The sequence below is a fragment of the Coregonus clupeaformis genome, chromosome 19, assembly GCF_020615455.1.
Source record: "Coregonus clupeaformis isolate EN_2021a chromosome 19, ASM2061545v1, whole genome shotgun sequence".
Lineage (NCBI taxonomy): Eukaryota > Metazoa > Chordata > Actinopteri > Salmoniformes > Salmonidae > Coregonus > Coregonus clupeaformis.
Window position 1 is genome coordinate 24,109,993 of NC_059210.1, and position 16,711 is coordinate 24,126,703.

The 16,711-nt window shown below is 43.0% G+C and overlaps 1 protein-coding gene across 1 annotated transcript in view; it reads left to right on the forward strand.

Moving 5' to 3' along the window:
* LOC121531819 (C-Maf-inducing protein) overlaps positions 1-12,827 on the forward strand; it is a 51,379-nt gene extending 38,552 nt beyond the window's left edge. Inside the window, exons 2-21 of the mRNA XM_041837297.1 lie at positions 1,876-2,001; positions 3,841-3,891; positions 4,082-4,243; positions 4,561-4,602; positions 5,680-5,742; positions 6,135-6,215; positions 6,368-6,471; positions 6,636-6,740; positions 7,224-7,625; positions 8,132-8,197; positions 8,834-8,860; positions 8,973-9,021; positions 9,125-9,232; positions 9,327-9,443; positions 9,532-9,672; positions 10,028-10,075; positions 10,290-10,436; positions 10,546-10,651; positions 12,386-12,456; positions 12,547-12,827. Of these exons, the coding sequence (XP_041693231.1) occupies positions 1,876-2,001; positions 3,841-3,891; positions 4,082-4,243; positions 4,561-4,602; positions 5,680-5,742; positions 6,135-6,215; positions 6,368-6,471; positions 6,636-6,740; positions 7,224-7,625; positions 8,132-8,197; positions 8,834-8,860; positions 8,973-9,021; positions 9,125-9,232; positions 9,327-9,443; positions 9,532-9,672; positions 10,028-10,075; positions 10,290-10,436; positions 10,546-10,651; positions 12,386-12,456; positions 12,547-12,600 (2,070 nt within the window). The 3' untranslated portion in view covers positions 12,601-12,827. The remainder of the gene's footprint in view (positions 1-1,875; positions 2,002-3,840; positions 3,892-4,081; positions 4,244-4,560; positions 4,603-5,679; positions 5,743-6,134; positions 6,216-6,367; positions 6,472-6,635; positions 6,741-7,223; positions 7,626-8,131; positions 8,198-8,833; positions 8,861-8,972; positions 9,022-9,124; positions 9,233-9,326; positions 9,444-9,531; positions 9,673-10,027; positions 10,076-10,289; positions 10,437-10,545; positions 10,652-12,385; positions 12,457-12,546) is intronic.
* The last annotated feature ends 3,884 nt before the right edge of the window (positions 12,828-16,711 follow it).

Sequence of the window (16,711 nt, forward strand, 5' to 3'; positions counted from 1 at the left end):
GCTGTCTAATATTTGTTTTGTGAGTAGCATTTTTGAGTTACTTGTATAACTTTATGAGCTGGGATGTCTGTCCTGCAAATGGTTTAGGTCAGAGATTGTATAAAATGTGTGCAATGCGCTCGTTAGCATTTATTTAGCATTCTCTATGGGATTGCACATGTACTTGTTAGCATTGCTAACAGTTGGATTACAGAGGCTGTGGGGTTTGAAAACAGCGCCCCTTGTTTAGTGCCGGTGTTACCGAATATCCCGGTATGGTACAAGGTCGGTATGACAATCTGGATACCGCCCAAGCCTAGTGTTGAAATAGGCATTGTGTTTATTACTACAGCTACAGATTTGATCATGAACACTGACCACTGAGACCTGCTGTGAGAATATTAGAATGTATTATTAATTGAGCAGGATCAACATTAATTTTTTTGATCCTTTGTATGATCAGTTTGCCAGTGCAGCTGAATACAGAGATTCTTTCTGCACATCTTTGTCCACCTGGTTCTCCCTGGAAAAAAAAAAAAACAGGTCTCGATTTCACCTACTAGTTTCCATGGCAACATAACTGTTTTGGGGAGGAGAGCTGTACTCCACTTCTCCTTAAGAAAAGCAGAATAAGAAAGAGACGCAAAATAGATGGAGGAAAACATGACGAGTGAATGTTAGAGGAAGATAGATTGCCACGGGTTATCACAGCAAGCTGTTCTATATTTACTTTTTCGTTTGAGTTTCTCAGAGATGCAAGGTTAATCTTTATCTATTGTGAATTTAGTTTTTTTTTTGTATTTTGTCTTGTTTTGTTATTTGTGTGCGTGCATGCGTATGTGATGCATTTGTATGCACCTGTGTCCAAATACGTGCACTTTACATTCAATTAAAAAGGGTATTGTAAAATAATGACTTTTGTTCTCAAGATCAATATTTGATATAGAAATAGTGTGTAATGAAAACCCCTCCTGATTTCACAATATGGCTACTACATGTCTAGCATCTCCATCTCAGAGGGAGGGAGATATGATGAAGAACAGCTAGCTTGCTCTATCAGCTAGAGAGCGAGATGTAAATATATTGAATGTTTGTTCTTTTACAGGGGGAGGGAGACACGGAGGAACTGCTTATTTGTTCTATTACACGGGAGAGCGAGAGAGAGAGGTGCAAATAAAGGAACAACCTGTTAGCTTGAATTAGGGCGACATAAACTAAGGAACTCTGTTAATTTGAATTTACAAGGGAAAAACATCACAAAGAAATGGCTCCGGTGTGCTAATGCAGAGGGAGGGCATCAGAATAAAAGGAACAGCTTGTTGATTTGACTGGAGGGAGGGTGTCATTAATAACAGAACAGAGGGATGGCGACACGGAACAGCCTGTTGACATTTCAGGCCATGTGACCAGAAACGCAACAGTCAGTCGTGCAGCTGAAAGATTTATTCGGTTCTCTCTCACTCACTCACTTTACCAGTATCAATTCCCAAATATCCATGGATTCAAGGCTGATGTCACAATAAAGTCAACTGCTTGGCTACCTATTGGGGTCACATGAGATGCTTCGTGTGAATACTTTAAGATTCAGTGATGGAAAAACTAGCAGCCAGTTCAAATGTGATATTAGAGCAACCATAGGATGGCTCCATGCATGACCCAAATGCAGAAGTAGGCCTCTTTTTGATTTTCACATACTCCTATAAGGACATCTCTGTTGGGTGTTGAATACTGCCTTGTACAAGTTGTCAGTACAGTGATCATTGTGACTTACCAATGAGCGATTTGTTTGTAAACACTGTGCTTGCCTGTATGTTGGTCTTGTATACCTCTTTACAAGTGTGTAGCCTATTTGAATGAGTAGTTGACATTATTGCTCTCCTCTCTACTGGTCTCTAGCCCACTGGGTACATGGAGGCTGCCCTGTCCTACAGCACCATAGAGGACCTGCAGCTGCTCTCCTGGGATAACGCCCCCAAATACTGTGTGCAGCTCAGCTTCCCTGGTGGCACCGTCCTCCTGCAGGTATGTCCTGTCCCCCTCCCTCCCTCTTCATGTCACGTGTGTGTGTGTGTGTGTGTGTGTGTGTGTGTGTGCGTGCCGATCATGTACAGTGGATATATAAAGTCTACACACACCTGTTAAAATGCCAGGTTTTTGTGATGTAAAAGAATGAGGCAAAGATATATCATGTCAGAACTATTTCCACCTTTTAATGTGACCTATAACGTGAACAATTCAATTGAAAAACACTGAAATCTTTGAGGGGGAAAAATAAATGACCTGGTTGCATAAGTGTGCACACCCTTAAACTAATACTTTGTTGAAGCACCTTTTGATTTTATTACAGCATTCAGTCTTTTTGGGTAGGAGTCTATTAGCATGGCACATCTTGACGTGGCAATATTTGCCCACTCTTCTTTGCAAAAGCGCTCCAAATATGTCAGATTGCGAGGACATCTCCTGTGCACAGCCCTCTTCAGATCATCCCAGAGATTCAATTGGATTCAGGTCTGGGCTCTGGCTGGGCCATTCCAAAACGTTAATCTTCTTCTGGTGAAGCCATGCTTTTGTGGATTTGGATGTGTGCTTTGGGTCGTTGTTGTGCTGAAAGGTGAACTTCATCTTCCGCTTTCTAACGGACACCTGAAGGTTTTGTGCCAAAATTGCCTGGAATTTGGAACTGTTCATAATTCCATCCACCCTGACTAAGGCCCCGGTTCCAGCTGAAGAAAAACAGCCCCAAAGCATGATGCTGCCACCACCATGCTTTACTGTGGGTATGGTGTTCTTTGGGTGATGTGCAGTGTTTTTGCGCCAAACATACCTTTTGGGAATTATGGCCAAAAAGTTCAACCTTGGTTTCATCAGACCATAACACATTTTCCCATGTGCTTTTGGGGGAAATGTTTTTGCAAACTTCAGCCGGGTTTGGATGTTTTTCTTTGTAAGAAAAGGCTTCCGTCTTACCACCCTACCCCATTTATATGAAGAATACGGGAGATTGTTGTCACATGTAGCACACAGCCAGTACTTGCCAGAAATTCCTACAGTTCCTTTAATGTTGCTGTAGGCCTCTTGGAAGCCTCCCTGACCAGTTTTCTTCTCGTCTTTTCATACATTTTGGAGGGACGTCCAGTTCTTGGTAATGTCTCTGTTGTGCCATATTTTCTCCACTTGATGATGACTGTCTTCACTGTGTTCCATGGTATATGTAATGCTTTGGAAATTATTTTGTACCCTTCTCCTGACTGATATCTTTCAACAATGAGATCCCTCTGATGTCTTGGAAGCTCTCTGCGGACCATGGCTTTTGCTCTGAGATGCAACTAAGAAAATGACAGGAAAATCCTACTAGAACAGCTGAACTTTATTTGTGATTAATCAGTCACTTTAAATGATGGCAGGTGTGTAATGACTTCTATTTAACATGAGTGTGAATGTGATTGGTTAATTCTGAACACAGACAGGTTTTTATTTTTCAATTTTCCCCCTCGAAGATTTCAGTTTGATTTTCAATTGAATTGTTCACATTATAGTTCACATTAACAGTGGAAAAAGTTCTGACATGATTTATCTTTGACTCATTCTTTTACATCACAAAAACCTGTCATTTTACCAGGGGTGTGTAGACTTTCTATATCCACTGTATCTGGGTGGCAGGTAGCTTAGTGGGTAAGAGCGTTGTGCCAGTAACCGAAAGGTCGCTGGTTCTAATCCCCGGGCCGACTAGGTGAAAAATCTGTCGATGTGCCCTTAAGCAAGGCACTTAACCCTAAATGCTCCTGTAAGTCGCTCTGGATAAGAGCGTCTGCTAAATGACTAAAATGTATATTTTACCTGACTGTCTGTGTGCCCTAACAGGCGGCCAACAGCTATCTGCGGGACCAGTGGTTTAATTCTCTACAGTGGAAGGTAGGATTACTATGTTGAAGTATTAATTGGTTTGCGTTCACGGGGGTGCAACAAGGCTCACAGCACTTTGCGCAGAGATTTTATCTGTAGGCTACACAGCGCTGCATGCATTTCCTTCATGTATTTTTGCATTGGTTTGATAAGCACATACAACTGTATCTGTATGCGTGTGCCTCTTATTTCCAACCAGAAAAAGATCTATAAGTACCGTAAGGTTCTGAACAATCCGAGTCGCTGGGAGGTGGTTCTGAAGGAGATCAGATTGCTGGTGGACATGGCCCTGACTTCTCCCCTGCAGGATGAGTCCATCCACCAGGCCCCGCTGCAAATCATCTCCACCCTGCTGGCTGAGGTAGGCCCATCTGCAGGCCTCACACACACCAAATTACACACATCTGCTACTGGGAGCTCAGCTCAAAACCCACAGATGTTACATTTTAGTCAATTAGCAGACGCTCTTATCCTGAGCGATTTACAGTTAGTGAGTGAATACCTTTTTCATACAACCCTGGCGTTGCAAGCGCCATGCTCTACCAACTGAGCTACAGGGGACTACAACAGATAAAAGTTGTTAGTCAGTTTGGGAGTGTCTCTATTACATTAGTTTGTCTGCTCACTCTCTCTCTGATCATACCGGTCTCATTTCTGTTGTCCCCTCTTCCTCCTCAGAACACTAACCTTAGCACTCAGGACCATGAGAACATCATTGTGGTGAGTTTAAAGTTGCTGTTATAGTGTGATGGTGGATTCATCTGGATGTGTTTGTGTCCATACCCCCATGGGTCCTGGCAACTAGAGTGATGGGATGTTGCAGCGTTCGAGGTACAGCTTTAATGGCTCACTTCATTTACCTGTCTTGGGGCGAATTACGAGCTTAGATAATGAGAGAATTATAGGTACACCGGTGTATTTTTAGGGTGATTTCTGCAGTAACTTTTGGGAATTACAGGCTTAATCTCTCGTGGACATACTACGTAAACGTAAGTGGTCGAGCATCCAACCAAATAACGCGAGATTTTAGTTCTGGTTTAACCGAGATTAGGCTAGCACAGTTTATTCACGCATGGCTGGCTGCTGGCAAGTTTAAAGTTTTATTAGCTGTACGGGATACACATGGTATTAACCGTCCAACAAAATGCTTACTTGCAGGATCTTCTCGACAATGCAACAGCAATAAGAAATAATAAAGATAAGAATATGAACATAAAGTAAATGGCTCAGTAGAATAGAATAAACATTTTAGCATCAGTATAATACAGGAAGGCACAATTTATAGTCCAATATTTACATTGTTCAGTATTTAGCAATCATAAGAGTCTGGTAGCAGCAGTTGTAGTGTGTGTAGCCTGGATGTGTGCATGTCTGTGTGGGTGTGTGTTATGATGCGGGGAATCAGAGCAGGTGGTCAGTTCAGTTATCGTGTTCAGCAGTCTGATGGCTTGTAGTACAGTTTCACCCACTTTATACTGTATTCTAGTCATGGCTCATACTATATCATTTATTTTTTACATTCTGGATAATGTGTGTATTTTATTTTATATTTTTTATTGCTAGGTATTTTACTGCCCTGTTGGAACTAGAAACACAAGTATTTCGCTGCACCTGCTATAACGTCTGCAAATCTGTGTACGCAACCAATAAACTTTGATTTGATTTAGTAGAAACCGTCTCTGAGCCTGTTTATCAGACCTCATGCACAGGGCCATTGTAAATACAAGATCACCTGGCTGGGGAAATTGTGAAGTTCTATTGATCAGTCCTGTCTCTGGTATCTCTGTGTGTCCCTAGGCCATCGCTCCTCTCCTGGAAAATAACCACCCTCCACCAGACCTGTGTGAGTTCTTCTGCAAGGTAAAGATGGGCCCCACTTCAACATGTTGTCAAAATCGAAGCCCTTTGTTAGTGCTAGTGTAACGGAGTTGGATTGGTAACCTCACTCCTCAGCTTGAAATGCATGCGCCATCGAATAGCTAGCTTTTTGGTGGCGTAGCTGGTTAAGGCATTGTCAAGAGGGTGGTCATGTGCGTTTGCGAGGACAAAGGAGAGATCAAGGTCCGGTAAGGACTTGTGAAAGGAAGCTATACTGTTAAGCAAGCACAGTGACGTCCCTCACTGTTCGAGCAGAAGATGTAAACACTTCACAAACATGGGTGTCATTAACAGCCCATTTTACAGTTGATCCAGGCCAAGATTCAGATTATTGTTAAGATGATGTTGTAAATGCTGTGGTTGTGTTTATGCAGCACTGTCGGGAGCGTCCACGGTCGATGGTTGTGATTGAAGTGTTCACCCCTGTGGTCCAGAGAATCCTCAAACACAACATGGTGAGCTGAGCGTTCCGTCTTATTCCCTGTCAAGGTTCACGCTCAGTTTGTTTCTTTTCTTCTGTGGTTATATATTGGAGTGTCAAAGCACTGTGCTGCCTCTTGTCCTCATGTTTATTTCTCTGCCTCCTCTCTCTGTCTGTGTGTGTCAGGACTTTGGGAAGTGCCCCAGACTGCGTCTCTTCACTCAGGAGTACATCTTGGCTCTAAATGAGCTCAACGCTGGGATGGAGGTCGTCAAGAAATTCATTCACAGGCGAGTCAGTGACAACATTTGTTTTAGGACTGGGATTTTCTCCACCGACCAGGAAAAGCTCAGGCCCTAGTTATTTCTAATAGTACCCCATGATTTACTCTGTGCTTTCTTCCTGTTCCATGGAGTCTATTGGGTGCTAATTGTGTGCGTGGCTGTGTTTTCAGCATGCATGGCCCCACCGGGCAGTGCCCTCACCCCCGCGTCCTGCCCAACCTGGTGGCGGTGTGCTTGGCTGCCATCTACTCCTGCTACGAGGACTTCATCAACAGGTGAGTGATCTACTGTACTGTAGACCAACCACACAGACTAGACTCTCTGGCCCAATGAACGTCCCTGGTTAGCTTAGGATACTCACCTTCCCTTTAACATTTTAACTGAGGTGTTGACTTGAGTAATGAGTTATCTAATTGGTTATCATTACATCATCATCCCTTAGCCACTGGGTCCTCAGCCCACTTGGGAGAAAATGTACTGGATTTCCGTGGCATTGTCACCCCAGTGAATCATTGCTCGGATACATGACCCTCCTCACGCTCCCTCTAAGTATACAGGGGCTAATGCCGTTGTAACAGAGGCCTGGCTAGAACCCCAACAGAATGACATGTATTCTTACTATGGACTTCTGAGTGTTATAGTCTTGAGATTATTTATTTAATGTGTGATACAATGACTCTCTCCATTCTTCTCTTACACAATATTGGTCTCTCTCCATCTCCCCAACAACATCTCCCTCTCTCTCTCGCTCTGTCCAGCCGGGACAACTCCCCCAGTCTGAAGGAGATCAGGAACGGCTGCCAGCAACAGAATGAGCGTAAACCCCCTCTGCCTCTCCGCCTGCTCCGCCCAGAGCCCCTGACACCCCCAACCACAGCCCTGCTGTCCCTCTCCCCTCCCCCCTCAGCTCCCCTCTCCCCTCCCCCCACACTGCCCCTTTCTCCTCCGCCTTCTATCGTCAACTCCAGTGAGATCCTGGTGGAGTTGGAACGCAACAACAACACTGCCAACGCCAGGCGGAAGGGCCAAGCGGGAGGTGACAGTGAGCCCAACCTGATCGACTGTCTGCTGGTCAGCCCTGCCCTCAACGCCCTGTCAATCCAGCTGCCTGCCCAGGCCGACTGCGTGCTTGGCTGCTTCGCACTTATCCTCAAAATGCTGTGAGTTACCACTACTGCTACTGTAAACCCTCTCCTTTACGGTCTGCCTTACTGTGTGTGTGTCTGTGTGTCTGTATGTGTTTAAATGTGAACAAGGGTTCATGTTTGGCGCTATCTGTGTGGGCTGGGCTGAGCAGCTCAACACAGCTGCTGCCTCTGATGTCCTACTGGAGAATCCTTCAAAAGGAAGGAGTGTTGGTTAGTGTGTCTCTGAATGAATGGATGACATGGGTGTGACGATGTTTTGCAAGAGGGAAGTGGCATGAGGTTATATTATGTATGTGGGAACGGGGAATGACCGTGTGTGTGTAACTATGACACTTAACAGACAGGAATCTGATCCTCTCCTCGTCCCATTGAATTGATGGATTTGTTTGGCGTCATAGGGTGACGCTCAGGTTACGTCTTGTGATTCCCTGTGTGCCAAGCCCCCTGCTCTCATTCTGTGTCCACCTTTCTGTTCTTACTCTCTTTCTATCATTCACTTTCTCTCTGCAACCATTCAGGTCTGACTACGATGACTGGAGACCAGCCCTGGCTAGCCTGCTGCAGCCCATCCCATTCCCCAAAGAGTAAGTATACTGCCCTGGCTCTACACCTATCCACTTCCACCTCTTGTGCTCCCTCACCTTTTCCTGTCCTCTCCCCAGCCCTCCACCCCTCCTCCAGGCTTTGGGGTCTGGGCTGGGACTTTGGGTGAGGGCCTGTCGCTGAGGTGTAGTGGCCTGGGAGTGGTGTTGACGTGGGTGTGCTGCTAAGGCGCCCTGCTGGGAATGAGGTGCCACCCCTGGGTGGCTGCTGTAATTGGCTCCTCAGTCCGGGACATCATTACCCAGTCACCTACAGAGGGCTGTTGTTGTCACAGCCGGGAGACTCACCTGCTGCTCACCTGCGCCCCAGAGCCTAATCCGAGCGTTCAGGTGTCATTAGAAAGTGCAACAACACTCCGACACAACTCCCAGAGTGATTGAGTCAGACAGAAAACACACACGCCCAACCGCTGATAGATTCACATGTATTTGTATGTTGTTGCTCAGATATGTTCAAACCAACCAAAAAAACGGGAAGTGTTTCCTGTGCAATCCAGCTGCAATCTGTTGAACATCTTACTGCATGTTTGAGATAAAACATGGTAGAACTGTTTAAACGTGTTTTATTATTGTATTAAATCTTGTTTAAATTTGTATTCTTACCTCACTCCACTTTAGGGCCCTTGCACATGCCAAATTCACAAAGTAAGTATCTACAGCCATGACATTTAGTTAACAAATGTTACATTTCAGTTACCATCCTATAAGGAAAGCTTGAGGATTGTGCCTGACTTGTCTATCTGTCTGTTTTGAACAGAGAGCTGAAATATGTTATTCAGAGGTTTGCAGAGGACCCCAGACAGGAGGTGAGTGTGTGTGTGCGGCTCTGACCATACATCACTGTTTCACCCTAGTTCAGTGTTCGATTGGTTCGTGTGTGTAGTACTCATGGTTGTGTGCTTGTTGCAGGTCCACTCCTGTCTGCTCAGTGTGCGCTCGGGAAAGGACGGTTGGTTCCAGCTCTACAGTCCAGGGGGTGTGGCTTGTGATGATGATGGGGAGCTCTTTGCCAGCATGGTGAGTGATTGGTGGTGTTACCCTAATAATCCTGGCCCTCATACTTACCTTTTGTTCTGATTGGCTGGACTTGACCTTTGACTCTCTCCTCCAGGTTCACATTCTTATGGGTTCCTGCTACAAAACTAAGAAGTTCCTCCTGTCCCTGGCTGAAAACAAGCTGGGGCCCTGCATGCTCCTGGCTCTGCGTGGGAACCAGACCATGGTTGAGGTGTGTGTGTGTGTGTGTGTGTGTGTGTGTGTGTCAGCTGTGAGTGCACAGGAAGCAGAGGTGACCTATATGTATGTGTGTGTTTCAGATCCTGTGCCTGATGATGGAGTACAACATCATTGAGAACAAGGACACCCAGCTGCAGATCATCTCCACCCTGGAGAGCACTCAGGTGGGCCTGCACATGTACGAGCAGCTGTGTGACAGGCAGAGGGAGCTCAAAGAGCTGGTAAGTTACTACTGCACTGTACACAAACAAAGGCTCGAACACCACACGCTCAATCTCACACTGCGTTCACAATTCTATTGTAATGTCTTCTCAAAATACACAGGGCCGGACTATCAGCGGACAACTGGAGTATGTGCTTAGTTGAAACTGTTACTACTCTACACTGTCGACTCCGCTAGAGATATCTATTCATTATAGTGTTTCCGTTTTGTTACTTCATGCAAATATGAACCCTTTATCTTATCTAAGAGACTTCCTATTTCTTTGTTGGCACATTGCTCATAGACACCACCTGTTGTCTGAAATAAGGAACTGCTGTAATCAGTCAAGATTTTTGTTTCCCTTTCTCCCTCAGCAAAGAAAAGGAGGCCCCACCCGACTCACTCTGCCCTCCAAGTCTACGGTGAGATTGGCTTTTATTACGCTACTGCCATTTCCTCAAAGGTTCTTTTGTTTTTCTTTCACAATAATACTTTATTTAAATACAAAATGTATAACATTTTCAAACAACATTTTGTAAGAAAGATGACCTGGCTCCATGTCTCAATTCAATTCGAGCAACATGATGTCTCTCCCTGCCTCTGTATCTGACCATGTCGATGTGTATCTCTGAATAGGATGCGGACCTTGCCAGACTGCTGAGCTCTGGCTCCTTTGGGAACCTGGAGAACCTGAGCCTTGCCTTCACCAACGTCACCAGTGCCTGTGCTGAACAGCTCATCAAGCTGCCCTCTCTCAAACAGCTCAACCTGTGGTCCACCCAGGTCAGAACACACACACACTTCACATTTTGTTTTTATTTGAATTGGATGAGTAATACTTTGCAGTACTTTGAATGACAAATCCTCTTTCCTGTTATTGTCTTTCCTTCAGTTTGGAGATGCAGGACTACGGTTACTGTCTGAACACTTGGCGTGTCTGCAGGTGTTGAATCTGTGTGAGACGCCCGTGACCGATGCTGGCCTGCTTTCCCTCAGTTGTAAGAACTAATCTAAATCATTTCACTGTATGCTACTCACATACTGTATACTTCAGACCTGCCACACAACCTCATGCATTCAATATAGAAAAGGCTTTCCACACAATCTCCTAGATCTATATACACTACCGGTCAACATTTTTAGAACACCTACTCATTCAAGGGTTTTTCTTTATTTTTACATTTGTAGAATAATAGTGAAGACATCAAAACTATGAAATAACACATATGGAATCATGTAGTAACCAAAAAAGTGTTAAACAAATCAAAATATATTTTATATTTGAGTTTCTTCAAATATACACCCTTTGCCTTGATGACAGCTTTGCACACTCTTGGCATTCTCTCAACCAGCTTCACCTGGAGTGCTTTTCCAACAGTCTTGAAGAGTTCCCACATATGCTGAGCACCTGTTGGCTGCTTTTCCTTCACTCTGTGGTCCGACTCATCCCAAACCATCTCAATTGGGTTGAGGTCGGGGGATTGTGGAGGCCAGGTCATCTGATGCAGCACTCCATCACTCTCCTTCTTTGTAAAATAGCACTTACACAGCCTGGATGTGTGTTGGATCATTGTCATGTTGAAAAACAAATGATAGTCCCACTAAGCCCAAACCAGATGGGATGGCGTATCGCTGCAGAATGCTGTGGTAGCCATGCTGGTTAAGTGTGCCTTGAATTCTAAATAAATCACAGACAGTGTCACCAGCAAAGCACCCCCACACCATAACACCACCTCCTCCATGCTTTACGGTGGGAAATACACATGCGGAGATCATCCGTTCACCCACACCGCGTCTCACAAAGACACGGTGGTTGGAACCAAATATCTCAAATTTGGACTCCAGACCAAAGGACACATTTACACCGATCTAATGTCCATTGCTCGTGTTTCTTGGACCAATCAAGTCTCTTCTTATTATTGGTGTCCTTTAGTAGTGTTTTTTTTGCAGCAATTCGACCATGAAGGCCTGATTCACACAGTCGTCTCTGAACAGTTGATGTTGAGATGTGTCTGTTACGTGAACTCTGTGAAGCATTTATTTGGGCTGCAATTTCTGAGGCTGGTAACTCTCTAATGAAGTTATTCTCTGCAGCAGAGGTAACTATGGGTCTTCCATTCCTGTGGCGGTCCTCATGAGAGCCAGTTTCATCATAGCGCTTGATGGTTTTTGCGACTGCACTTGAAGAAACTTTCAAAGTTCTTGAAATGTTCCGTATTTACTGACCTTCATGTCTTAAAGTAATGATATATTGTCGTTTCTCTTTGCTTATTTGAGCTGTTGTTGTCATAATAAGGACTTGGTATTTTACCAAATAGGGCTATCTTCTGTATGCCCCCCGCCCACCACACACACCTTGTCACAACACAACTGATTGGCTCAAACACATTAAGAAGGAAAGAAATTCCACAAATGAACTTTTAAGAAGGCACACCTGTTAATTGAAGCTGGTTGAGAGAATGACAAGTGTGCAAAGCGGTCATCAAGGCAATGGGTGGCTATTTGAAGAATCTCAAATATAAAATATATTTTGATTTGATTAACACCTTTTTTGGTTACTACATGATTCCATGTGTGTTATTTCATAGTTGTGATGTCTTCACTATTATACTACAATGTAGAAAATATTACAAATAAAGAAAAACCATTGAATGAGTAGGTGTTCTAAAACCTTTGACCGGTAGTGTATGTTAATGTATGTAAGGTGACATGTTTATGCATGTCTCTTCCAGCCATGAAGAACCTGTGCAGTTTGAACATGAACAGCACAAAGCTCACAGCAGACACATACGAGGATTTAAAGGTAAGATGAACCGTCATACCCTCTCTGTTGACAAGAACACAGAAGTATAGTTTGTAGTCTCTTATCTTTTCTCCTCTCTCTCCCTGTCAGGCCAAACTCCCCAATCTTAAGGAAGTGGATGTCCGCTACACAGAGGCCTGGTGAACACATCCTGTATGACATCATTAGAATACCAACTCCCACATCATCCAAACATGAGGATTACCTGATATCAACAGAGCACATAGTCTCCCTTACATCAACAACAAGAGGATCCTCTCCCATCTGTAGATGAGGACCCTTTTATCTGGAGACGCCATCAAAACGCCAGGACCTCTCTAGTAACATCATGTCAAGCGAGAATTACTATCTTTCTAGTGACATCATCAAAATACAAGGACCTATTCTTTCTTGTGACATCAAAATACAAGGACCTCCTTTTTAGCGACATCATCAAAAAGCAAGGACCCACTTTCTTGTGACGTAAGGGACCCTTTCTCTCTCATGCGTGATTGCTCACTCAGTTCCTGTCCACATCCTATTTGCCCTCAATAGACTCCTCATAGATTTCTTCTGTGTTGTGTCAAATGTACACAGAACACCAAGTAAACAAACTGTGGATCTTCCCCCTTTCTCCCCTCCCCCTCTCCCACTCTCTCTGAGGACCTTTGTGTTTAAATGCACTCTTCCCTCCATTTACTGGGAGCTCGTCTATCCTTCTCTGATGAAGGCTGGATAACCAGGTCACATTCCAGTACACTTTTGATATTGCCTCTAGTTCAATCCAAATGTAGCTCTAAAGATGTGTTCAATTGTCATTTTGGTCTTGTTTTTTTTGTTTGGGTCCTTTCAGGTTCAGATTCTGGCCTTTCCTTCATTGGGAATGAGGTGCTACCTCAAACAAAACAAAAGTTGCAAGACTGTGCCTAATTCCTCGAATGACACTCTCAATCAATTTTTATCAACTTGAATGAACATATTTTCCCAGACATCTCTGCTTTTATTTATATATATATATATATATATATATATATATATATATATATATATATATATATATATATATATATTCCTGTTGACATTTTAAAAGCAGACATTTCAGGAGCTCTGCTCTGTGGTTGCAACACCATTAAAAGGAAGAAATGTTTCCTTTTAATTTGTGTTTTCAATGTACATAACTCCCATATTTACTAGGATGGTTGTGTAGTAGGTGGTCTGGGACTGCCTTGTATTTATGATTTCTCTCCTTCATATCCCTCTTTCTGCCTCCCCTTATTTTCTCAAATGTTAAGACACTTTCCAGGCAACAGGCATACAGCAGTTGACTTTCGTCACACAATCAACCAAGATGTTGCCTAACATTCTTATACATAATCCATGCTGAGGCTTCAACAGAAGCCCTATGTGCACCTTGGATCAACCTCTCAATGTTGCCTTTTTGGCATGATGGGACACGTTTTTATAAAGATAAATATGGGACACATTTTGATATTGGGTGTAGATATACAGGCCATGGTCATTCTTAGATAGGGTTATTTTGTCATAAATGTCAGGTGTGAACAGGCTCTGTAGAGGCAACAGCATGGTGTATAGATGACCCTGTTAAAAAGCAGCATGTTACCTGCCCAAAGTCTCTAGAATAAGACATTTTCTGAATTGTGGAGGGTGGTCGTCGGTCAGTACCAGAGTGGAAAATTGCCAAACGAGTTCATTTCAGTTTAATTAGATTTTTGTTAGATTTTTTTTGCAATACTGTACTTCTATCTAAATCTATTGTATCAAACATCAGTACTGTCTGATACAGTGGCATATTATAACGTGGACTCCAACGTGCTAATCATTGGTTCACAGAACCACATTTCTCTCTACTCCCCATCAAGCATGGAGAGAGGGAACTGTTTGGAATATGCACACACCCATTAAGTAGTACATGTAGCTGGCTTAAAATGTTGCATTCCTCAATCTTCATTTGAAATCATGAGAACACTTTGTTTGCATGGGCATACCACCTGTTTTGAATAGATTTCCCGTATTATTACCAAGGAATGTGATATTACAGCATTCCGGTATGTGGCAAATTGGCCCACACAAACTGCAGAAGAGTTGTCGTCTGTCTCTGCTCTTCTGCTTTAGGTGGCTTTGATCAATCTGTCCCTTCACTTTGCCCTTTCAGGGCGTCTCGTACACAATCAGAGCGTTATTCTGGATGCCCTACTCTGGTTCCCTCCACTTTAGTTTTCTTCTCCACAATGCTCCAGAATTCTTTCTGTTCAGTTTTGGCAGAACTTACAGAACACAGTTGGACACCGTCCAATAAGATTTCAATGCTATGTTTATTTTGAGTGCCATAACGGTTACGTGCACTAAATGTCATTGTGTATGGCCACCAGGCTTAAGACATCATGCTGTCACATCCTGTATAATGTATATACAAGTGTATATAATTTTCTGTCCCTCTCGATGTTCCCCTCTGCTCTGTTTCTCTTAGTCTCCCTGTTAGGGAGGCTGTTGTTGCCTTCATCTTCAGGATGTGTGCATGTGGTCATAACTTTTTATTTTCACACAAAGTGCACTGTAATCTAACTTCCATTATGTTTTCATGGTAATTATTATGGCTGATATATTTTAAATATTTGTTTGATTTTGATCACTTTAATCAAGTGTTTGTCGCGTGTTGTTTTGCATGTACATGTTGCATCAGCAGATTATTATTATTATTTTTTTTACAATTTTGAATATGAAAAGGGTCAGATCACTAGCTCTAAAGTCGCCCTACCCCCTTTGTCCATGGGTTACCACGATGTTCTGATCGAAGCTCAATGAGGAGCAGTACATGTCATAGACCAGCGATTGATTCACCTTTGTGTGGTTACAGACCTTTTTGTATTGCTGGAACATATTAGCTTGTGCACAAAATACTGTGTGTAATGAAATGAACATAGTATGTATGCCAGTGAGTTTACTGGTTACTGTACCGTTTGTACACTGGTGAGATTCAATATGTGGAATTATTGTATCTTTTTTGTAACCGTTGACAGAATTTGCTCCTGGACCATTTCTACTGATGTGGTAATAGTGGGGGGAACATGGCCCGAGGAGTTTTTTTGTAGCCCTGATGCTCCTCTAGTTTTTAACATTTCAAATGTACATCTAAAGCTGGCTAAAGAGGGAGACCTAGAGGTGGGAATGTGGAGGGTTTTATTACTGTAGAGGAAATGTGATTGATTGTTATAAAAAAAACTTCATTTGTTATATTGCTATCCTGTGGAGCTCACTGTGCTTTGCTTGGGTTTATGTCTCCTCGCCTCCTGAATTCCCTCTATTCTCTCTCCTCATTCCTCTCTATCCAGAGGTGATATTACAACCTGTTCTAATTTTTCTGAATTTGTAAAGATTTTATTTGAATTGTGACTGCGGCTTGAGTCTTAATGTGGTTGACAGCGGGGTGCCTGCTGCTGTGGACCCCCCTGCTGGCGCAGTCATGGACATAATTCCTGTCATTTTTTGCAGCTCAAACGCTGCCCTCATTTTCTCTTGTCTGTGTTATCTGCTTCTACGGCTAGGTTACTGCTGCTGCTCTGTGGCTGTTGTAATAAAAATACAAGACCTTCTATAGGAAAATAAGAACTGATGTGAAATAATTTCAATCAAAATAAACTGTCTGAATATGATTCAAATGGGAGTGCGGCATAGTTATTTATAGGCTCACTGTAAATTTCACTGGGTTGTCAAACATCCAATAGTTAAACCTAATCAAACGAAGCAAAGAGTCAGCAGAGGTCATATTTTGACTAAAGTTATCAAAATGAGGCAGAAGGATTATCAAAGCAGTATAATTCAAATGTTGGAAAATAAAGGTGCTCTATGCAACAATTCAACCTGCAATTAGCCCTTTGTCTGATATATCAGTAGTAAAGGAATACATTTGTTGAGAGGAAAACATAAGAAACAAACAATTACCGGTAACACTAATTCATGCCCCTGCAGGTACTTTTCAGCTATATTCTTCAAAAACCTCAAATTGTACTTATTTCAATGCTGCATAGTGCATCTGTTCATCTGATTTTACCTATTTATAAACAAAAAAACATATGCAAATGTGAAAGAAAGAAAAACGTCAGATACAATCACCTCTCATACAGAGCTATGTCACACATTTTCTCTATTGGCTTTGTAAGATTGAAGCTTTGGAGGCAACCCTGCAGGCTCAGGATGAGCTGACTTCAGGAATATAATTTACTGTTGATTTTATTTTCCTTTATCCTAGGACAGAGCA